Raw genomic sequence first — 24857 nt, 5'->3', positions numbered from 1 at the left:
GTACTTGCTTTTTCTCTTTGAAACATTTCTTTCTGATGACCTATTAAACATCCCTTGTTTTATTTTTTCTTGTAATAATTTTAGATATCAATGAAGCTTTTGGACAATAGTCTTTAAAAACTCACGACATTAAGATGTAAGAACAATTACATCTTTAAGTCATCCCATATAAATTTACAGAGTAAAGCTGCATGCAAATCAAAATACAGAAACAGCTTGGTAATTTGCTGTGTACTCCCTTGCTGGGTGGTTACTTTCTGGCTGCCCATTCCCCCTCTCTTGAGGGTTGCAGGAAACACCACCTGCAATTGCCAGTTTTTACTTCTGCTATGTCTACTACGAAGGCTGGGGAGAGAATAATTCTCTAGCTGTATTCTCTTCCCATAAAAGTCTCTTCATTTATGTAAGATTTCTCTTTGGAAATGAGTTTGACGAATGAGTGCATTTCCCTCCAAGGATCCTGAAGGTCCCTTTCCTGCACCTTGGTAATGCTCCTTTGGTATGCTGGCTCAAGGGTGGCAGGATGAAAAGTTAGGTAGGAGGTTGTCTGTAGGTCTAGTTCTTGATTCTAATAAAGTAAAACTGTAGGCTGGTTAGTGAATCTTTTTGGGCCTTGGTGTTCTCATCTGCAAAACAGAAGTGCTACCCTACATGATTATAGGAAACCCTTTTGATGTCTAAAATGCTATGAATTTTTTTGACTACATGGCTTCTAAGGGAGAGCCATGAGCTACTGTTAAGGGGAAAGTTATCTCAATGAACTAACAAAAATGACTCTAGGTTAGTCCTGAGAAAAGGGAGAGATCAGGTGGCAATTTTTCAGAGGGAAGTTTCGGAAGATTTCGAGTCAAAAGCTCAGGTCCTCAGATCATTTCTGTCTTGGGTTGAACACACTGTCCCTTCCTCCAGATGTTTTCATGGGCTCCCTGGGGCTATTTTCAAAAGATTAAAACCAAGTAACTGCTTTTCCCCAAGACTCCTCCATACTTTTAGCAATGCCTTTCACTGTGAGTAGTTGGGTCTCTCAGGTTACAAAGGATATGACTCCATGAGGAGTGAAATTGCAATCAGTTCACACAAAGATTTAATATGATTTGATTCCACTATATCCCTATATCAAGGTAAGTCAGTTTTCCCACTTAAAGCTCCTAGAGGGAACAGCACGTAACCGTGAATCACCTACCCCAGCCCATTGATCATGAGCAACTCCTCTTCCTTGCCCATCCTGACACTGAGGAGGGAGCGGATTTGGCCCAGGGCAGCCAGCAGGTTGACGGTGTCGCTTACAGAGGTGTGGCTGATGGTGTAGGTCTTCCGCAGTGCCTGCAGCAGCTCCCCGATGCTGTCATACTGCCTCCGGAGGAGGTTGAACATCATTCGGACCAGCTCTGAATCCTGGATCTGGTCCTCCTGGGCCCAGCAGATCATCGTCTGTGAGATGAGTTCCTTCAATGTTGCTGGAAGGACAACAGGAGGGAGCAGGACTGTGGCTGTCATGGCTCAGGGAGAGCTGGGTGTTTCAGCCACATCATGCAAATAGAAGACACATCATTGGTTGAGGTTACAAAATTCTTATTATAGGCAATGTGCAGTGGCTCATGCCTATAATCCTAGCAATTTGGGAGGCTGAGGCTGAAGGATTTCTTGAGCCTAGCAGTTTGAGACCAGCCTGGGCCACAAAGCGAGACCCTGTTGCTACAAAAAAAAAAAAAAAAAAAAAAAAGCTGGGTGTGGTTGCACACGCCTGTAGTCAGCTGCTTGGGAGGCTGAGGTGGGAGGACTGCTTGAGCCTTGGAGGTTGAGGGTACGGTAAGCCACCACTGCATCACCGCACTGCAGCCTGGGCAACAGAGTGAGACTCTGTCTCAAAAAAAAAATTTTTTTTTGTATTTTAAGGGTGGGTTATGACATGCACAGAAGTAGAACATATCATCAAAAGACAAATAAACCGGCTATATAACAATAAAAGAATATCCCAATTATGAGTTGAGGGTGCTAACTATTCTATTTTGATTAAACAATATTTGCATCCACACTGGGCTGAGAGAACAGATCTAAAGGCTTTACAACCGGACATCTGAGCATCATCCTAAAGTCTGAACAGACTTTTTTTGCACTGGATCTTTGGCAAGAGTCAGCTGACACTGCATCTTGGACTCCTCTCATAAGCATCAAGAGAAAAAAACCACAGTGACTTTGAATTCACAATTTATTGGGGCTCATACTGGTTTTACAGAAATTTTACTGTCTATACAAGTAAAGGAAAGATCACTGAACTGGGACTCAAAACAGCTGTGGAACCTTCAGAGGTTATACTAAAAAGCCCCTGAAAATTGCTGATTGGCATTGGCATAGGAGGTAAAGAAGGAAGGGGACCTGTTGGAATGGCCGGGAAGGCACTGCTTACCCCTTCCCTTACCATCCACACTTCCAGAAGATGACAGAGGTGAGACATGCTGCTCTTAAATCACAAATGCATCCTACCCTGGCACTGCATATCACAGTCCTACAAGGTATGGATGGCAGGAAGATCCTTAATTCAGGCCAGGCAGTGCCAAGGGGACAATGAAGGTCACTCAGTCAATCAGTGAAAGAAAGGGGAGTAAACAGATCAGCGCTTCTGGTAGCCCGTGGCATCTCTAATAGTCGAGGTTTCTACTCCACATCACTATAGATGGCAGATGTCTGCTCTATATACAGTCTTGGCTCATCGTAAGGATATAAAAATAGAACTCAGTTACCAAGCTTTAAAAGAGACCTAGATGTAACGGATTAATTTAACTTACTGCTGTGTCTATCAACCCTGTGGGTGTGTTAGATTCAGAGGGGACACATAAACTGAAAACCTTAAAAAAGGACACCCAAGTCAGAGAGAAGCACAGTTAAAGGATGTTCTCAAGAGACCTCACTAGGCAGGGACTGCAGACTAATACCTGTTAGGTTAGATAATATCTGTATCCTCTAGGGGCAAAGTCATTTAAGGGCTATGCTGGGCTCCTTGTCAGAAACCTGTTTCCTCAGAGTCCAAATATAAAAGTTCCTGCATCTCCTAGTTAATTCACATGTATATATTTTGGAGGAGAAACCCTAATTTTATTGTCTGTCATATTGTTTAAAAAAATCTAGGCCAGGCGCAGTGGCTCACGCCTGTAATCCCAGCACTTTGGGAGGCCGAGGTGGGCGGATCACGAGGTCAGGAGAAGGAGACTATCCTGGCTAACACGGTGAAACCCCGTCTCTACTAAAAATACAAAAATTAGCCGGGCGTGGTGGCGGGTGCCTGTAGTCCCAGCTACTCGGGAGGCTGAGGCAGGAGAATGGCGTGAACCTGGGAGGCGGAGCTTGCAGTGAGCTGAGATTGCACCACTGCACTCCAGCCTGGGCGACAGATTGAGACTCCGTCTCAAAAAAAAAAAACAAAAAAAAAAACCTAGTAATAACAGATTTGTACAGAAAAAAGCAAATGAATAGTAAATGAGAGCACAAAAGAAATAATTTAAATTTGCTATTTTTTTTCCATGATATTAGGATGATAGTGCCTGGCTTCACGGTAGGATTTGTTTGCTGGCCAAAGCCTGCCATAAAACTAAGGCTTTCAGTGTCTGTCTACTCTGCTGGTCCTTGACAAAACTTTTGAGATTTTCAAGAAAAGTAACGTCCTCCTGGTGCTCCGGAACTGTGCTGAGCTCCACCAACCCATCCACAAAAGCGTTTCCACCCCTTTGTCCTCAAAGAAATAATACAGGGCCTAGTCCGGGGACTCTGTGTTGAGTGTGTACTAGTGCCCTAACATCCAGACTTGCCATTGGACTGAAAGCTAACATTCTTGATGGAGAAAATGTTACTCTCCACCTGCTCTTGTCCAAACTCATCCTCTGATAGTGACAGCACCAGGACCTTCTTGCTATCATTCTTCATAACTTCAACTATGAAATTGGGAGTTGATGTCAATTCAGAATCCTATTCTGCAACCTACAGCCCTTGTGAGGGCTCCTCCTCACCATCAGACTTGCGTGGGATGCTGTTGATAATGTTGAAAGTGACAGAGATCTTTCCCCTGGCAACTTGCCATGCTAATTTAGCTTCTGTTCCATTTAAATTCTAGTTCCCAACTTCCAGACCTCTTAGGGAGGGAATGCCTCTTATGCTTCTCGATTTCCCTTTCCTCCTTAATTTCATCACTCAGGAACTCAACAGAAGCTTTGTCTCCTTTGGTGTGCAGCGCACAGCCGCTGTAGCCCCATGCACAGGGCCTAGGAGGGCCTAGGAGGCCCCAGGAGGCCAGGCTGCCATGCAGACCCCACACACATGCACACTGAGCAGCGCAAAGGGCCGGGCACAGGACCTGGGCGCTGCTGGAGTGGTGGGGCAGGCATGGTAGCATGGAGGGCAGCAACTGCGGAGCCCGGGGCACCAGGCATGCAGCATCACAGAGGCGACCACCAATACGTATGGATGCACTCCTAGTTATTACTTATGTAGTAAGAATGAAAGCAAGACAAAAACAAAGACTCTTGGACCCAATTTAAGTTTTTCTAGTCCCGTCAGTACAATTTCCTCTAAAACCTATACCTTGGCTTGAAAGAATTATAGTTCTCACGACTAACAAAACAATTCTCTGCAGATATAATACATGCTATCCCAGTCCCTGCCACACTGGAAAAGCAATAATCAGATCTGGTGGAATTGCTAACCTGCTCAAGGACCATCTTCTCTTTAACAGAGAATTTTACAGAATCATAATAAAACCAAGTACATATGAGTTTCCCTTAACCTGGCTTTCAGATTAATTCAGGATTTAGGTAAGCTGTTAGCCTCACACTGACTCAAAAATCCAAACAAATATTTATGGCCTAGAGAGCATGTAAAGCAAAACACCTCACTAGAGGGCAAATGGGAAAGGAAACACCCTTTTAGCCTCAAAGCATGGAGCAGCAAACACCTGCCACTCCATTCTTTGTCCAGGCAAGCCTTCAAAGTAAGTGTCAAAGAACGGGATAAATATTTATGTGTGACCAAGCTAAAGTACAGTTAAAAAAAAAAAAAAAGTAGTCCCCAGGTCCTGCCAGAAAAGGAGGCAAGACTTACCGCTGCGTTGCTGACAGGCAGATGTAATTCCATGGAAGGCCTGACATTTAAAGCCATATGTACTGGAAAATGTTTCAAATTGTGAGACCAAGGTGCAGTAAGTGAGAGAAACAATAACTATGAAAAGAAATAAAATTCAGGGGGAGAGGGGCAGAAGGGGACATTTTCAGGAGCCATGAAAAGCACAACATATTTTGTCATCTGACATATACTAGAGACTCAGGACCCACCAAGCAAACCCAGGCACAACCAATGAACTTCTCAAGGTCTAAACACTTTTGGGATGGAGAAAATGGAGCTTTATACCCCTAGCAAGCAATGCTACTAAAAATTCTTCAGGTTTTAATTAGCTCCCGTGCATCAGCAGCAGAGCAGCCAAAACGTACCAGAGTCCAGAAGTTAAAAAGAACACATTTTCTAGACTGTGTTAGGCTCTCCATATACCTGTATATCTGATGATTAAACTAATTAATGCATATAACCATGGATGGCACATACTGCAGGTTTAATAAAGGTGAACTATTACTGACATCTCTACCAAGAGTTATAAAAATGTGATCTGCAGAGCCCTGGGGGCCCAAGTCCCTTTAGATACCCTTTAAGTCCAAATGTGTTTTCATAAAAATTCTAAGATATTGTTGGCCTTTTTCATCGTGCTGATAATTGCACTGATGGTGCAAAAGCAACGGTGGGTAAAATGCTTGTGCCTTAGCTTGAATTGAGTTAGCAGCACCCAACTATATTTTTTATTGCCACACTTCCAGAAAAATGCCCAGTTTCACAGAAGGATGTCCTGAATAAAGCAGTAAAAATTAATTTTATTAATCATAAACTATTGAGTTTATATCTTTAAAATATCCTCTGTGATAGAATGGTACAGAGAAAGAAAAGAAGTAAAGCACTTCTGCTGTGGATTAAAGTTCAGTGTTTTTTCTGGAGGAAAAGTACTTGTGTGATAGAGTTGTGAGCTAAACTAGCTGCTTATTTCATGAATGCCATTTTTAATTAAAGAACAACCAACTATGGTTAACTTGAAAAAACGAAAAAAATGAAATGAAAAAAATGAAAAAAGTAAGCCTTTCACTTCAAGTGATAGTATTTGTTGCCAATAATGAAATTTGAGCTTTCAAGTGAAAATCAGAATTTTGAAAAATGTTTAGCTGCCACTGGGAGCTCGATAGCTTCCCAGTACTCAAAGACTTTTCTGATTAAGCTGTCTATACTAACAAATGTGATTTTTAAACCATTTTATAATGAAATGTGTCAAGATTTTGAAGTTCTTATTAACTCAATGAACCAATAATCTCTCAATGATCAATGAATGACATTACAAAAACATTCATAGGTAAAAGATCCATTCAATGTGCAAGATAGACCAATGAATTTTTACGTAACAAAGTACAGACATCTAGTTAATATGGTTTCAGATTCCACATGCCAACTAACTTTTCAGAAACTACTGCTTGTTTAGATATAGTATTAGAGAAGAATATCCATAATTATTGGAAAAGGCTATGAAAAATACTACTACCCTTCCAATTATGTATTTAAGGCCATTTTTCTTCCTATTCTTTAACCAGATATAAGAATCCAGCTGCCTTCAATTAAATCAGACATTAAAGAGATTTATAATCATGCAAAGAAATATCACTTTATTTTGTTTTGAAAAATTTAGTTTTCACAAAAGTATTTTTATGTAACATGTAATAAGGTTTTTATTTTTAAATTAATAAATATTTAAATGTTTGTCAATTTTAATTTTAAATTTGGTAAACACTGATAGATATAATCCACATAAACTAAAGCTTTTGGGGTTCTCAGTAATTTTCAATAGTGTAAAGGGGTCCCAAGACCAAAGGGTTTGAGAACCACTGATCTATATAAAATGGCCTATGCTGAAGTGAGGCTGTGATTGGAAACCAAAGCTTTCCCTCCAGCTAAGATGAAACCTGTTCTATTAGGCTGCATGATTCTGATCAAGTAGCTGAGACATGAACCTAGAAAGCTACAGATTAGGAAGCTTTCCATGTTTACTTCTGAATGGGAGGCGGGTATGTGCGAGATTAAATGTGAGCATCTCACGTAAGAAGAATATCTCATGTAAGAAGAGTATCTCATATAAGAAGAGTAAGATACCTCACATTGAGAAATAAAGTGAGGATTAAAGAATCATTATTTTGAAAATTGAATCCTGGCAGTCAAGGGCCCTGGCTATTATTCATTCATCACCAAAGGGCAACCTGCTAGCCTGAAGGGCTCCTAATGCTTTTTTTCTCCTGAATTTGGGCTTAAGAACAGTCATCTTCTAAGCAAGGAGGGAGCCAGGCTTGTATTATGCTGAGGCTGCATGGCTTTCTTCAGCCCGCTCTGCACACGCACAAAGGTGGGCTGCAGGCTGGAGAGGGAGGCACTTAACTCTTTGTCCCCAACATTAGCTGATCCTTCAGCAATGACTTTGCTCTTATTAATACTGGAAACCAGAGCTGTCAACTATAGAAGGCTTTGCCCTGAAGTTGATATGTGTCCAGGACTCAGGACATACACCAATTCACAAGTTTCTGCCTATCTTCATCTGAGTAGCTGAGTTAACTCCAGTCGTGCCACCTCTAAGTTAGCTTTTAACTGACCAGCATTTTCTGGGTATCTGTTACATGCCCAAGGTTAAATACTCTACAAGAAACTATTTCAAGACACAATTATTACCCACTACAGCCTAGTTGGAGAAACTAATACATGTGAAGCATTTAATAAAAAATAAAGTGTAAAATAATGAGTAAAACTGTGTTGTCTCAGACAATTAGGAAATAAGACAATTCATAAGAAGGTATAACTCCTATAGTAACACATATATTCAAAAGAAACTAGAGAAGAGAAACAATAAGATCTCCCTCTTTTCTTCCAATGGCTTTTTTTATCTGAAGTTTTTTTATATTTCTAGAATAAGCCTCCATTACATGGAGACTAAAGAAGCAGGGAAGAAAAAGCTCTATCAGGAAGTTAAAAGAGGGGCCTTCCAAGTGATACCAGAAATGATCTGATGAAAAAGACATTATGCTTTGCTATGATTATTTTGGAATGCTATGTTCCTTAGAGAGATGATTCATACATAAAGTACCTGTATGTGTGTGTGCATCTGTGTGTATGTGTGCATGTGTGTGTACATATATATATAGTATCCATGGGAGATGGCTGACAATTTTGGTAGGATTTTTTTTTTTAATTTAAGTTATAGGGTACATGTGCATAACGTGCAGGTTTGATACATAGGTATACATGTGCCATGTTGGTGTGCTGCACCCATCAACTCATCATTTACATTAGGTATTTCTCCTAATGCTATCCCTCCCCACTCCCCCCACCCCACAACAGGCCCCGGTGTGTGATGTTCCCCACCCTGTGTCCAAGTGTTCTCATTGTTCAATTCCTACCTATGAGTGAGAACATGGAGTGTTTGGTTTTCTGTCCTTGTGATAGTTTGCTGGGAATGGTTTCCAGCTTCATCCATGTCTCTGCAAAGGACATGAACTCATCCTTTTTTATGGCTGCATAGTATTTCATGGTGTTTATGTGCCACATTTTCTTAATCTAGTCTATCATTGATGGACATTTGGGTTGGTTCCAAGTCTTTGCTATTGTGAATAGTGCTGCAATAAACATATGTGCGCATGTGTCTTTATAGTAGCATGACTTATAATCCTTTGGGTATATACCCAGTAATGGGATTGCTGGGTCAAATGGTATTTCTAGTTCTAGATCCTTGAGGAATTGCCACACTGTCTTCCACAATGGTTGAACTAATTTACACTTCCACCAACAGTGTAAAAGCATCCCTGTTTCTCCACATCCTCTCCAGCATCTGTTGTTTCCTGACTTTTTAATGATCGCCATTCTAACTGGCACGAGATGATATTTCATTGTGGTTTTGATTTGCATTTCTCTGATGACCAGTGATGATGAACACTTTTCCATGTGTCTGTTAGCTGCATAAATGTCTTTTTTTTTTTTTTTTTTTTTTTTTTTGAGATGGAGTCTCGCTCTGTCACCCAGGCTGGAGTGCAGTGGTGCAATCTTGGCTCACTGCAAGCTCCACCTCCCAGGTCCACGCCATTCTCCTGCCTCAGCCTCCCAAGTAGCTGGGACTACAGGTGCCCGCCACCACGCCTGGCTAATTTTTTGTATTTTTAGTAGAGACGGGGTTTCACCATGTTATCCAGGATGGTCTCAATCTCCTGTCTCGTGATCTGCCCCGCCTCGGCCTCCCAAAGTGCTGGGATTACAGGTGTGAGCCACCGTGCCCAGCCCCCCATAAATGTCTTCTTTTGAGAAGTGTCTGTTCATATCCTTTGCCCATTTTTTTTGATGGGGTTGTTTTTTTCTTGTAAATCTGTTTGAGTTCTTTGTAAATTCTGGATATTAGCCCTTTGTCAGATGGGTAGATTGCAAAATTTTTCTCCCATTCTGTAGGTTGCCTGTTCACTCTGATGGTAGTTTCTTTTGCTGTGCAGAAGCTCTTTAGTTTAATTAGATCCCATTTGTCTATTTTGGCTTTTGTTGCTATTGCTTTTGGTGTTTTAGTCATGAAGTCCTTACCCATGCTTACGTCCTGAATGGTATTGCCTAGGTTTTCTTCTACGGTTTTTATGGTTTTAGGTCTAACATTTAAGTCTTTAATCCATCTTGAATTAATTTTTGTCTAAGGTGTAAGGAAGGGATCCAGTTTCAGCTTTCTACATATGGCTAGCCAGTTTTCCCAGCACCATTTATTAAATAGGGAATCCTTTCCCCATTTCCTGTTTTTGTCAGGTTTGTCAAAGATCAGATGGTTGTAGATGTGTGGTGTTATTTCTGAGGCCTCTGTTCTGTTCCATTGGTCTATATATCTGTTTTGGTACCAGCACCATGCTGTTTTGGTTACTGCAGCCTTGTAGTATAGTTTGAAATCAGTAGTGTGATGCCTCCAGCTTAGTTCTTTTTCCTTAGGACTGTCTTGGCAATGTGGGCTCTTTTTTGGTTCCATATTAACTTTAAAGTAGTTTTTTCCAATTCTGTGAAGAAAGTCATTGGTAGCTTGATGGGGATGGCATCGAATCTACAAATTACCTTGGGCAGTATGGCCATTTTCATGATACTGATTCTTCCTATCCATGAGCATGGAATGTTCTTCCATTTGTTTGTGTCCTCTTTCATTTCATTGAGCAGTGGTTTGTAGTTCTCCTTGAAGAGGTCCTTCACATCCCTTGTAAGTTGGATTCCTAGGTATTTTATTCTCTTTGTAGCAATTGCGAATGGGAGTTCACTCATGATTCGGCTGTTTGTCTGTTATTGGTGTATAGGAATGCTTGTGATTTTTACACATGGATTTTGTATCCTGAGACTTTGCTGAAGTTGCTTATCAGGTTAAGGAGATTTTGGGCTGAGATGATGGGGTTTTCTAAATATACAATCATGTCATTGGCAAACAGGGACAATTTGACTTCCTCTTTTCCTAATTGAATACCCTTTATTTCTTGCCTGATTGGCCTGGCCAGAACTTCTAACACTATGTTGAATAGCCGTGGTGAGAGAGGGCATCCCTGTCTTGTGCCGATTTTCAAAGGGAATGCTTCCAGTTTCTGCCCATTATGATATTGGCTGTGGGTTTGTCATAGACAGCTCTTATTATTTTGAGATAAGGCCCATCAACACCTAGTTTATTGAGAGTTTTTAGCATGAAGCGCTGTTGAATTTTGTCGAAGGCTTTTCTGCATCTATTGAGATAATCATGTGGTTTTTGTCTTTGGTTCTGTTTATGTGATGGATTACATTTATTGATTTCTGTATGTTGAACCAGCCTTGCATCCCAGGGATGAAGCCAACTTGATTGGATAAGCTTTTTGATGTGTTACTGGATTCGGTTTGCCAGTATTTTATTGAGGATGTTGGCATCGGTGTTCATCAGGGGTATTGGTCTAAAGTTCTCTTTTTTTGTTGTGTCTCTGCCAGGCTTTGGTAGCAGGATGATGCTGGCCTCATAAAATGAGTAAGGGAGGATTCCCTCTTTTTCTGTTCATTGGAATCGTTTCCAAAGGAATGGTACCAGCTCCTCTTTGTACCTCTGGTAGAATTCGGCTGTGAATTCGTCTGGTCCTGGACTTTTTTTGGTTGGTAGGCTATTAATTATTACCTCAATTTCAGAGCCTGTTATTGGTCTATTCAGAGATTCAACTTCTCCTGGTGTAGTCTTGGGAGGGTGTACGTGTCCAGGAATTAATCCATTTCTTCTAGATTTTCTAGTTTATTTGCGTAGAAGTGTTTATAGTATTCTCTGATGGTAGTTTGTATTTCTGTGGGATTGGTGGTGATATCATCCTCTTTACGATTTTTTATTGCGTCTATTTGATTCTTCTCTCTTTTCTTATTAGTCTTGCTAGCGGTCTATCTTTTCAAAAAACCAGCTCCTGGATTGATTTTTTTGAAGGGTTTTTTGTGTCTCTTATCTCCTTCAGTTCTGCTCTGATCTTAGTTATTTCTTGCCTTCTGCTAGCTTTTGAATGTGTTTGCTCTTGCTTCTCTAGTTCTTCTAATTGTGATGTTAGGGTGTTGATTTTAGATCTTTCCTGCTTTCTCTTGTGGGCATTTAGTGCTGTAAATTTCCCTCTACACACTGCTTTAAATGTGTCCCAGAGATTCTGGTATGTTGTGTCTTTGTTCTCATTGGTTTCAAAGAACATCGTTATTTCTGCTTTAATTTCATTATTTACCCAGTAGTCATTGAGGAGCAGATTGTTCGGTTTCCATGTAGTTGTGCGGTTTTGAGTGAGTTTCTTAATCCTGAATTCTAATTTGATTGCACTGTGGTCTTAGAGACAGTTTGTTGTGATTTCTGTTCTTTTACATTTGCTGAGGAGTGCTTTATTTCCAATTATGTGGTCAATTTTGGAATAAGTGCAATGTGGTGCTGAGAAGAATGTACATTCTGTTGATTTGGGGTAGAGAGTTCTGTAGATGTCTATTATGTACGCTTGGTGCAGAGCTGAGTTCAATTCCTGGATATCCTTGTTAACTTTCTGTCTCGTTGATCTAATATTGACAGTGGGGTGTTAAAGTCTCCCATTATTATTGTGTGGGAGTCTAAGTCTCTTTGTAGGTCTCTAAGGACTTGCTTTATGAATCTGGGTGCTCCTGTATTGGGTGCATATATATTTAGGATAGTTAGCTCTTCTTGTTGAATTGATCCCTTTACCATTATGTATTGGCCTTCTTTGTCTCTTTTGATCTTTGTTGGTTTAAAGTCTGTTTTATCAGAGACTAGGATTGCAACCCCTGCTTTTTATTGCTTTCCATTTGCTTGGTAGATCTTCCTCCATCCCTTTGTTTTGAGCCTATGTGTGTCTCTGCACGTGAAATGGGTCTCCCGAATACAGCACACTGATGGGTCTTGACTCTTTATCCAATTTGCCAGTCTAGATCTTTTAATTGGGGCATTTAGCCCATTTACATTTAAAGTTAATATTGTCATGTGTGAATTTGATCCTGTCATTATGATGTTAGCTGGTTATTTTGCCTGTTAATTGATACAGTTTCTTCATAGCATCAATGGTCTTTACAATTTGGCATGTTTTTGCAGTGGCTGGTACTGGTTGTTCCTTTCCATGTTTAGTGCTTCCTTCAGGAGCTCTTGTAAGGCAGGCCTGGCAGTGACAAAATCTCTCAGCATTTCCTTGTCTATAAAGGATTTTATTTCTCCTTCAGTTATGAAGCTTAGTTTGGCTGGAATGAAATTCTGGGTTGAAAAGTCTTTAAGAATGTTGAATATTGGCCCCCACCCTCTTCTGGCTTGCAGGGTTTCTGCTGAGAGATCCATTGTTAGTCTAATGGGCTTCCCTTTGTGGGTAACGCGATCTTTCTCTCTGGCTGCCCTTTATATTTTTTCCTTCATTTCAACCTTGGTCAGTCTGACGATTATGTGTCTTGGGGTTGCTCTTCTCAAGGAATATCTTTGTGGTGTTCTCTGTATTTCCTGAATTTGAATGTTGGCCTGCCTTGCTACATTGGGGAAGTTTTCCTGGATAATCATCTTTGTGGTTTTATCTACCTTTGGTCTTTGATGCTGGTGACCTACAGATGGGGTTTTGGTGTGGATGTCCTTTTTTTTAATGTTGATGCTATTCCTTTCTGTTTGTTAATTCTCCTTCTAAGAGTCAGGTCCCTCAGCTGCAGGTCTGTTGGAGTTTGCTAGAGGTTCACTCCAGACTCTGTTTGCCTGGGTATCACCAGTGGAGGCTGCAGAACAGCAAATATTGCTGCCTGATCCTTCCTCTAGAAACTTCATCCCAGAGGGGCACCCTGCCTATATGAGGTGTGTGTTGCCCCCTACTGGGAGGTGTCTCCCAGTTAGGCTACATGGGGGTCAGGGACCCACTTGAGGAGGCAGTCTGTCCATTCTCAGAGCTCAAACACTGTGCTGGGAGAACCACTGCTCTCTTCGGAGCTGTCAGACAGGGACATTTAAGTCTGCAGAAGTTGTCTGCTGCCTTTTGTTCAGCTATGCCCTGCTCACAGAGGTGGAGTGTATAGAGGCAGTAGGCCTTGCTGAGCTGTGGTGGGCTCTGCCCAGTTCGAGCTTCCTGGCTGCTTCGTTTACCTACTCAAGCCTCAGCAATGGCAGACGCCCCTCTTCCTGCCAGGCTGCCGCCTTGCAATTCGATCTCAGACTGCTGCTCCAGCAGTGAGCAAGGCTCTGTGGGCCTGGGACCCGCTGAGGCAGGCACAGGAGAGAATCTCCTTGTCTGCCAGTTGCTAAGACCTTGGGAAAAGCGCAGTATTTGGGCGGAAGTTTCTCCTTTTTCCAGGTACAGTCTGTCACGGCTTCCCATGGCTAGGAAAGGGAAATCCCCCGACCCCTTGTGCTTCCTGGGTGAGGTGATGCCCCACCCTGCTTTGGCTCACCCTCCATGGGCTGCACGCACTGTTCAACCAGTCCCAGTGAGATGAACCAGGTACCTCATCTGGAAATGCAGAAATCACCCATCTTCTGTGTCAATCATGCTGGGAGCTGCAGACCAGAGCTGTTCCTATTTGGCCATCTTGGAATGGACTCCCCAATTTTGGTAGGATTTTCAAACAGCAATGGAGGGACTTATTTCTTGTGAATATATATGAGTCTCTTTCATAAACAAAGAGCATTAGAGATGTTAAGAAGAGTTACAACTAAATACTGATTTTATTTCTGTTGCTTTACTGAGTTCATCTTTAGAAATGCTACCCTTTAGTGACTACAAAATACTTCAGTATTCATAAGAAACATGACTCTCGGCTGGGCGCGGTGGCTCACACCTGTAATCCCAGCACTTTGGGAGGCCGAGGCAGGTGGATCACAAGGTCAGGAGATCGAGATCATCCTGGCGAACACAGTGAAACCCCATCTCTACTAAAAATACAAAAAATTAGCTGGGCGTGGTGGCAGGCGCCTGTAGTCCCAGCTACTCGGGAGGCTGAGGAAGGAGAATGGCGTGAACCCGGGAGGCGGACCTTGCAGTGAGCCAAGATCGCGCCACTGCACTCCAGCCTGGGCGACAGGGCGAGACTCCATCTCAAAAAAAAAAAGGAAACATGACTCTCAAAGTGGGATAGCCATCAGAAGCAAGATGACATTGAGGTGAAGAGGTTAAATCTACCATTTGCCACAAGGTATGGCCCGTCTAACTCTTTCACACACACACACATGCATGTGCACACCACTTAACCCCACTCAGAACCACCACACAGAATAAGGACGCCTCAGCAGACCTTGTTGCATCTCTAGGATTTTTATGCACTGACTTAGCAGAATCTCAAGAAGGCCTTGCCAAGTGCACTCGATGGTTTGGTTCATGGGATTATAATATACTGTTCTTTTCGAAAAGGGACAAGAAAGAAAAATATGTTGCCAGGCACATATTTTCTGATGAGAAATAAAGCAAATCCTCTTGAACAGAATGTCTTAGGGAAGCTAGTCATGTACAGATGGTTTCCTTGATAATTATAAATGGCTTCATTTATGACATTATTATTAACATTCTAATTCACTTCACTTTTGCAATTAGTGTAATTAGGGGTAGTCACATTAAGGCAATGATATCAAATATATGATCTATAAGCTGCATTTTAAATGATTATTCAGGCTAACTCAGAATGGAAATATTTCCAAGGCACTGTATTGTTTAGGGAGACTTGACGCCTGAGGGATATTTCAAAAAGGAAAAAAAAAAAAAAAAACCTACTCATTACCTAATTTTGGACTAGTCAGACCTTTTACATAATAACAAAGAGTTAGAGGGTCTTTAAATTTGAGCTAGCCTTAGTACATCAGTTTGGAGTCCAGGTGTCACTTATTGTTAAGTTGTTTATTGCCCTCCACTTGTTGTTTTGTAACTTTCTGCTCTGACTTTAGAAACCAAGCCCACCATGTGTGACCCTTATAAGAAATTCTCTAAAGATTCACCTACCAAAGTTGGTGTAACTCCTTTTTAAATGGTAAAATTACCAGCTTTGCAATGCCAACTACCATAAAGGAAAGGTCACTTATTTTCATGGTGCAGGTTTAAATGTTTAGGCTGCAGGGGTCTGTAAATAATCTTTTATTTCTTCCTCCAAATTCAGATCACAATCCAAGTGGCCATCACGCAATGAAGTACATTACGATCGAAGAGTAGAGGTTGGCCACCGGCAAAGCAAATCCCTGCAGCTTACAGATCTCAAACCTACGCTGGTGTTATATCTTTGTGAGTGCTCTTAAATCTGGGTCAGTTTGGAAGAAAAAGTCATCCAATCACTTTGAGAAGAGGGAGCAAACAAAATTGCACCACACTTAGGTTACACTTAGAAAGCAATTTATAATGCTCACATTACAATGGGAAAAGAAAAATAATTATGTGCATGTAAAGGATGTACACTTATTTTTAAATTCTAAGTGATTGAAAAGTCAGCTTGTGGCATGCTGTAAATGCTCTGGAGGCATGAACAGGTGGTAGATAATTTTGAAGTGTAAAGAACAAGTGTATTTTGACCTCTACTTTCTTTCTCCCAGTAGTAGACTAAATAATGTCCCTCCAACTCCCCCAAATGTCCATGTCCTAATTACCAGAAGCTATGAATATGTTACCTTACAAAAGAGACTTTTCAGATGTGAAGAAGCTGGGAAAGGCATGAAATGTATATTCTCCCCTAGAAAGTCCAGAAGGAATGCAGCCCTACTAGCCTACTGTTGACTTGTGACCTCCAGAACCGTAAGAGGTAAATTTGTGTTGTTTGCAGTACCATTAAGTTTGTGATAATTTGCTATAGCAACAGTAGAAAACTAATGTACTCCAGCTGTTAAGAAAGTCTTGGGTTGAGGATGGTTAACTCTTTTCTGAGGCTACAAACCAGACTGGAGAGTCTCTGTTAGAAAGCCATGACAAATGTGCCCACAGAAACTGGGACCCAAGAGAGATACAGTCTTCTATGTATTGTTGAGGCAGCTGGAGTAAATTGCAGGGCTATTGAGGTAACTGAGGTCTGCCTGAATCTGGCTCAGAGCTCTTGAGAAGCCAGAGCTGACATTAAACACAGAAAGCACCTACTGCAGAACTGCTGTGCACCATTAGGTAACGTATGTAGATTACAGACAGCACAGTCTCCAGTTTCTAGAACACAGCTTTTCTTTTTGCCCTGTTCTCCCTCTGAAAATCACGAGCCAGAACCAGCTGTATGTCAACATTAACCCCTGAATAAATTAAAGACGCTGAAGATGTAACCATCATGCATAATGAATATTACTGACCACATACATAGCACCCGTTTGTCTCTTCTTCCTTCTTAACAGAACCCTGCTTTTGCACAGGTTTCTGCCTCTCCAACTTACAGCCTATGCTCCTCAGGAATGTAAAATGACCCAAACTTATTTCAAAAATAGACTCTGTTGACTTAAGTCAACTAGCATGTTCCATTTTCTAGGTCACACTCTGGTACACGGATTGGCCTCTGACCAAGTTTTTGTAATCAAAAGTGATCTCGGGATCCTTGCTTGCAATACCAGGGCAGGATAAACTTTCTCACTTTTCCCCCGGACACTGTAGTGCACGGATATGAGGCCCAGAACTGCAGCCACCATCTTACTGCCAGCTCGAGGGCAAAGCTGGAACAAGAAGCAAGATGACTGCCTGGAGAGTGAGCAGAGCCACTGGATGAACTCAGTCCTTGGCTGGCTCCATCGCTAAACTCACAGATGTCAGCCAGTGAAATCTGTTAATGGCTATTCTACCTGAGTTGGGCTTCCTGTTGCTTGTTTGCTGAACGCATCTGAAAAGATAAATGTGGAGATGAAGTTCTTATGATCTATGCTTTGTATACTCATTTCAGAAGCTGAGGTATACAAACTTCCAAGTACCAGGACATCCAGCTGAGCACTATTTTATTCAATCCTTATATTCCCTAGCCGCCACTCACCAGGATAGGAGCTATTATTATTCTCATTTTTCATATAGAGAAACTGAAATATACAGAGGTTAAGGAAGTTGCTAATATTACAATCAATTAGTGAATGTCAGAGCTTGGATTCAAACCCATGCTGCTGGAATCTAAGCACATCTACCTGATCATCTTAGAGCTGTTTACTTTCAATAGCTCCATAAAACTCAGAAAAACAGTTATCTTTATTAATGCTTTAACTTTATATTATACTATCTAGATGATGCTCTTTTAATAAACCATAAAATGGATTCAGAAATAAAATCTCCCAAATCATAAAGCTTTAGTTCTTTTTCTGACTCTCAGCTGGGCAGATTACTCATTTTCCCAGAGCCTTGATTTCTTCACCAATAAAATGAAATTAGCAATATAAAATTTATGTTGAAGAAAATGAATATAAGTGTGGTATGGGAACAAGAGTACTGGTCAGGGAATAAGAGTCCTTTGTTCTAGCTCTGGCTATGTGACCTTGGGCAAGTCACCTACCTCTCTGTGTCTCTGTGCCCTTCTATGAAGTCAAGTCACTTGTGGCTTAATATTCCATGGTTCTATTTCTATCTGACCCATGGAGCTCTTGAAAGGGTTGTGTCAATTTACTAAAATGGCAAATGAAAGCCTTTGGCTTCATTGGGTTAAATTAATAAGCATCAAGAATTTTACCACCACATTTTAATGCCCTATTTTGATGGTACCCAGCTTGCTTTTCCTAACAGTAAAACCTGAGGATGAAGAAATAAAATCTCAAAATTCCAGTGGTTACTCACTACGGTGAGTAAGTGGCCATTATCAAAGCATGACTGCACATCACTAATCATTTACAGCGAGGAGATGAGCTGTGGCAACTTGATGGCCTTTTTGATGACTGTCCTGATTGCTGGCAGAGAAATGAAGCTTCCTGTGTCAGGGGTCAGGTGATGCAATAACACCCTCTAGATTTAGTTGGGAAGATTTAAGGGGTCGGGGGAACTCATGCCCTCTGTGGTCTGTGCCCTAGAGCATCCTCTAGGCCAAAAGTCTGATCTGAATTACAAAGTCATCAAATATCTACTACTTATTAGCAGAGAAGGTCAGGGAAGAAGTTAAATCCATGGACTTCAAGAGGACTTTTGAAGAATTCATCATGCAAATTTCTCTGTGCTTCCCCAGGGCCTCTCTGGCCCAGGTTGTGCAGTAGGTACCATTTTGGCCTCATTTTGCTAGAACAAGGATGTTGTGATTACTCAGAATAAAGTCACAAGGCTCTCTGCAGTCAAAGGAAAAACCTGTGAAGATAACCCGGAGCATTGCTCTTGGGTGATAAGAAGAACTGCTCTGTTTACAGCGTGTCATCAGGGCACACGAACAGGCACTGGCTGTCAGACCCCTCGAGGCGCGTGATGGTATAGGGCTGGCCCCAGGCTCCACAGGAAACAGCAGGACACATCTCAGGTCTGTATTTAATTTTTGGGTATGTACACTTGTATCTTTCTATATTGGCTTCCTTGGCTGAAGAATAAAAGTTCAAACTGCCTTCTAGAACATCCTACCTCTCATTATCATAATGTATTAGTCCATTCTCACACTGCTATAAAGAACTACCTGAGATTGCATAATTTATGAAGGAGAGAGGTTTAATTGACTCACAATTCTGCAGGCTGTACAGGAAGCATGGCTGGGAGGCCTCAGAAAACTTACAATTGTGGTGGAAGGCAGAGGGGAAGCAAGCACATCTTATCATGGCAGAGCAGGAGACAGAGAGCGCCTATGAAGGGGGAAGAACTATACACTTTCAAACAACCAGATCTTGTGGGAACTCTATTATGAGAACAGCATGGGGGAAGTCCCCCCCCCCCCATGATTCAGTCATCTCCCACCAGGCCCCTGCTTCAACACGTGGGGATTACAATTCGACATGAGATTTGGGTGGGGACACAGAGCCAAACCATATCAAATAATATAGCCAACATTTACTAAGAGCTTCCTGTGTCCGAATCTTAATTACTGTGCCTGAATGATCATTCGATCCTCACCATTACCATGTAAAAACTGACAAGACAGGTGTGGCATGGACGGAATTTCCCCAATGATGATGGCCCTTCTTAACCCAAGCCTCACTTTATGGTTTCTTTAGGCAACGCAACGCTTCAATTGAATAAACAAATCTAAGTTCCTATAAATAGGTGGTGTCCAGAAGGCGTACTGGATATGGAGCCTCCTGACTCTATCCGTGATTGGCTGTGAATCCCACAAAACTGCCCCAGTCATACTGGCCCACAGAGCTTGGCTCTCAGGACAGGCTGTGTCTAGATAGGCTCATGACAGGTGTGTATTTCTGCTAAATCTGTTTCTAAATTTCCCTCCGTCTGTGGTTTTCTACCTTGAGCAGAGCCTCCACATCTCTAAGGATGGAGACAAGAGCAGAAGCAAAATGCTTCACTCCCAGAACTGCTTCCCTAGCCAGACAGATACCCATATCTGACAGAGGCAGCCCTGCAAGCCGGTAAGACTGTGTTTGCAGCCTGATTCTGCCAGTCCTGCTCTAGAGTCCCAAGGGGTTTCATCCATCAGACTAAGATAATTAGCCTGTTTTTGAAATCTGTCAACCAGCCTCATAATCACTTTTTCAATACATGTAGGCGATTAAATGACCGATGATGATGGTGGGGAAAAGAGCACAGTGAGGACAGAGGGCGTCTGCTGATGTGTTAGGGAGGGATGCCTCTGAAATAAAGATGAGGCAGAGATGGCACAGCGAAGGACTCAGGGACCTGGGGCCTCTGTCTTCACTCAGCTGGGAAAGTCATCGAATTGCTTTTTAGTTTCAATATAGAGAATAAGTGATTATGAGGCAAGCTACTGGCCATGTACCCTAAACATCCATGCTTCCCTATCCCCCTCTCTCCATCCCCATGGCCCCCTTTCCAGGCATCCCTGCACGGTGCTCTGGAAAGAGTGTGGGTCCGGGATACGGAATGCAATTCAGATCTTGGCCTTTTTCTTACTTGTTGCAAGACTTTGTCCGAATTATTTTTCTACCCTCAGGCTTAGTTGCCTAGTGCATAAAATGGGAGCCTAGAGGTCACTATACTTGGTTGCTTGTTGCGAGGATAAAATCAAACGAGGTAAGGTGAAGTGCCAAGCGCAGTACCGGGCACAAAGGAGGTACTCAATTACGTGTTCGACTTTCTCTCTCCTGAGAACCAAACTCTCTTCCCCATCACTAAAGCACAGGCTACCAAAAGAGAGGGCCTGACAATGATTGATTAAACAGATCACAGAATACTTTTTAAGCATCGATTACTGTGAAGCACCATTCCAGGAGCCCAATACAATGAGTTTTTATGCCTGCGTTGCCACCTGTGAGGTAGGCAAGTTGCTTAACGCCTCGGAGTCCCCGTTTCCTCATCTCTAAGCTAGGACTAGTAATGTCTGTTTTGTTTGCCATGCAGAGTGTCAAGGCGAATCAGACTGTGTGGAAAATCTTCTTGCAACCTCTATAGAGTTAAATAAAAGTAAAGTTCTGCCCTTGTTCCCACACTGACCCCATCTGCATGTCCATTATGCACTTGACCATCTCTCAGGCGACTATAATGCTCTCTTTAATGCCTTATTCTTCACATTTCTAACTGGGTGCCAGGATATGGCAACCCTACCTGTAACATGTCTGACACCTCAAAAATACTTTTTGTTGTCACCACCTTTTCTGTTGCTGCTGTGACAAATTACCACAAACTTAGTGGCTTAAAACAACAGAAATTTCCGGTCCTATGATTCTATAGATGAGAAGTCTGCCCCAGATCTAGACTGAAATCAAGGTGTGACAAGGTGCAATCCTTTCTGAAGGCTCTGGGAGACAATCCATTTCCTTGCTTTTTTTTTTTTTTACCTTCTAGAGGCAGTGTACATTTGGTGGCTCGTGACCCCTTCCTTCAGGAAATTTAAGCCACACCCTTCTCATGTTGCATATCTCTGGCTCTCTTCTGTCAATCTCTCTCACTCTTGAGAACCCTTGGGATTACTTTGGGTCAACTCCAATAATCGAGATTTCCTGATTAGCACTCTTAATTCCATCTGCATTTTTTTGACCATTTAACCTAACATATCCACAGGTTCTAGGAATTGGGATGTGAACATCTTTGGGGGCAATTATCCTGGCTACCATACCAGCCTTATTCAAGTCCTCAGAACCTCTCACCCAGAGCACTGCGATGAAATCCTAATGGATGCTCCTGTTCCCAATGTCTCCCTGCTGCAGGGAGGGCTATACAAAGCTGGTAAGGGCTAAATCATTAATTAAAAGACTATTGTCTTGCTAAAGCAGCTTGATTTGTGCCTAATATGGCAAGTAATCAGCAAACAATAGCCAAAAAATAGTTAAAATTAAGCGCTTACTATATGCCAGACACACATTTAAGCAATTTGCACATATTAACTAATGTAATGCTTATATCAACCCAATGAGGTAAGTATGTATATGCCATGTCCATTTTATAGATGAGAAAACTGAGGCACAGAGAAGCTGTCTCATGCTCAGTCTCCTGGATATCATGAATTTTTGGAGAAGTTAATAATTTAAGACTAGGTAGCCTAACTCCGGAGCCCTGTGCTCATAACTATCTCAGTACTGTTAAGTAAATTAATGATTTAGTCCTTAAGCCATTTCACAGCCATTGCCTATAGGGGGCAGGATGTTATTACATAAGTGACAAGGATGGGCGTTGAATTCAGGTTGACAAAGTTTTGAAGTTTTATGCCACCTCTGTGTAGTTTTGGAAAGTTACTTACTCTGTCTTTACTTCAGTTTCAATTGTAAAATAGAAATAGAATTGTGTATTACAGATTGTTCTCATGAGAATTAAACGAGGTAATATTTATGGAAGTGCTCAAGACAATGCTCAGGACAAAGTGGGTACCACGTAAGTGTTAGCCCCTCCCTCCCCACAACTGGGAGACCAAGTATTACAAAATACATGGGTATAACAAAGAGTAACACTCTAAGCCTGCATACGGTTTAGCTGCTGGATTTTTGAGACGGAATTTTCGCTCTGAATTTTCGCTCTGTCGCCCAGGCCGGACTGCAGTGGCACTATCTCAGCTCACTGCAAGCTCCGCCTCCTGGGTTCACCCCATTCTCCTGCTTCAGCCTCCCCAGTAGCTGGGACTATAGCCGCTGGATTTTTCAAGATGTTCTATATTCTAACACCACTCTTTTTTTTTTTCCATTCTGACCCATTCTATCCTTTTTATAATTCAGCCAATCTCAACTTGTTGCCACTCCTGTATATGACATGAACTTTGCTGCACATGGGCCTTTGTTGAAGCAGCTTTTTTTTTTTCATTAAAAATGCCTTTTCCTTCTTATTTTATCCATCCATCTACATTCTTCACGGATAATTTCCCAATCTCCTCCTCTGGCCACCTACTGTATTTTGTCTGTACTTTTATTACAATACATCCAACCTCATGATTATTTTGAGTTGCCTAGCCATACCCATTTCCTCCTTTTTCTGAAAGGTCCCTGTTTTCTTCTTTTTTATGAGCCTCAAGTGACCAATATTCAGTTGGAGGTCAAAAAGATTTGTGCCATAGAGCTGAGTGTGGAAACAAGTACGACATGTTCCCTGCATTAAATCCTGGTGAGGAAAACAAACACATATACAAATACCTCACATAACGTGGAAAGTCATACATACACTACTAGAAATTCCACAATATGGAAGGGGTAGAGGGAAGGAGAATGAGTTTGAAAGACTTCACAGAGGAGGTGTTTGTGTGTGTGTGTTTAGGGAGAGGCTCTTTGGAGAGAATTTAGAGAAGAGGCTTAGAAATACTGCCTGAGCTCTGCAGATGTACTTACTACTAAGTTATCTCACTTTGCATGTGCATATTTGTGTTGAGGGGCTAGGACTTATTTCCTATAGATGTTTTCTTCTTCTCAGCACTAAACATGCTACAGCATTTAGCTGGGAGAGAATTTTGGTTTAGGGCTCCTAGGCTGTTCAGTGAATAGGCAAGAGGTAACATACGTAAGGACTTTGGGGCTTGACAGGTTCAAGGTCACCTCCAGTTCTGGTCTTCATTAGGAGAAGAGTGGCAGGGGAGAGCAGGCGCTATTCAAGGCCAAGAGTGCCACCTAATCTCTGCGAGAGGTAACATTCTGTGGCAAACAGCACAGGGCTAAAGACAGAAGAGGGATGTTCACCTCCTTCAGAAAGACTCAGCCATGCTCACCTATAACTCAGTTCTTAACTGATGCCACCCAAAGCTGAATTGCAATGGGTCATCTCAAGACCTCTAAGCATAGAGATAAGAAGCCAGCATGGAGCTTCCTTCTCCCATGGGGAAAGCATTCAACAAATGGCAGAGATCAAGAATTTACCAAATTTTAATCTGTAAAATTTAACAGATGATTTTTATTTTGTTAATTTTAGAATTTAGGAGAAATAGCTGGTCAGCCTCTTCTGGAAGAATAATTCAGTGCCTATATATTTACATTCAAGGAAATGCTGCTTAAACTGCAGTGTTGGAAAAGTACTGGCCAGAAGGAACAAGCAAAACATTTTCTAGGGAATTTTCTGGATGGAGATATGAAAAAAAAGTGACTTAGTACAGTGGCTACTATTGTTAGATTTTTTCACTTGTTCATTATCATTTGATCCTTTGATAATATTGTAACAGCTTTCATTAACAATATGGCTTGGAGTTAATTTAGGCAAATCCCTTCAACATTGAGCCAGCTAGCAGATTTCAGAATGTGAGTTTCAGGACACTGTTGCTCTCTCTTTCCTAGAAAAGTTGTGGCTTCTCTGCAGGTCATTGGCCAACATCAACTGCTCACAGCAGAGGGACTGCGGGGTGAGCCCACCACCACCTTATCTGAAAATGATTCAGATCCTCGGTTTGGTGAACTTTTAAATGTGAAAACATTGAATTCCGTTGGGTTCAGATTTTGAGTCAAAACAGTGAGATATCTCACAGATGTAGTAGGCAAGATAAAAAGAGTGATTTTAAAAAGCCATTCCATATGTGTTTGTAGCTCATGGTATGTATGCTGGTAAGTTCTTTGGCAAGGGTACAGTGGAGAAGCACAGTACAATACAAAGAGACAGAAGACCTGCCTTCAAGACACAGCTTTACTCACTTTACATACCTTGGGTTGGTGACAATCAGACACCCGGACGTTTTTCTGGAACGGGTAAGGGTAGAAAGAATAAACAAGTACCCCTTAATTCTTCTGAGTCCTGCTTCCCCCAACTATACAATGGAGGAGTGTAGAAAACTAACAGCAGTAAATGAATATGTGTGGAAGTATTCAGTAAACT

General features: G+C 41.8%; 1 protein-coding gene and 1 pseudogene across 2 annotated transcripts in view; both read right to left on the bottom strand.

The window, feature by feature from the left end:
* Window positions 1-24857, bottom strand: part of RYR3 (ryanodine receptor 3) — a 563020-nt gene that overhangs the window by 169443 nt on the left and 368720 nt on the right. For both annotated transcript variants that reach the window (XM_034938474.3, XM_057299827.2), the window contains exon 39: window positions 1184-1457. In XM_034938474.3, coding sequence (XP_034794365.3) covers window positions 1184-1457 — 274 coding nt within the window. The remainder of the gene's footprint in view (window positions 1-1183; window positions 1458-24857) is intronic.
* Window positions 2354-5798, bottom strand: LOC103785189 (complement component 1 Q subcomponent-binding protein, mitochondrial-like; annotated as a pseudogene).

The sequence above is a fragment of the Pan paniscus genome, chromosome 16 (assembly GCF_029289425.2).
Source record: "Pan paniscus chromosome 16, NHGRI_mPanPan1-v2.0_pri, whole genome shotgun sequence".
Lineage (NCBI taxonomy): Eukaryota > Metazoa > Chordata > Mammalia > Primates > Hominidae > Pan > Pan paniscus.
Note: the sequence above shows the minus strand (reverse complement) of the source record. Positions and strands in the feature narration are given on the sequence as shown.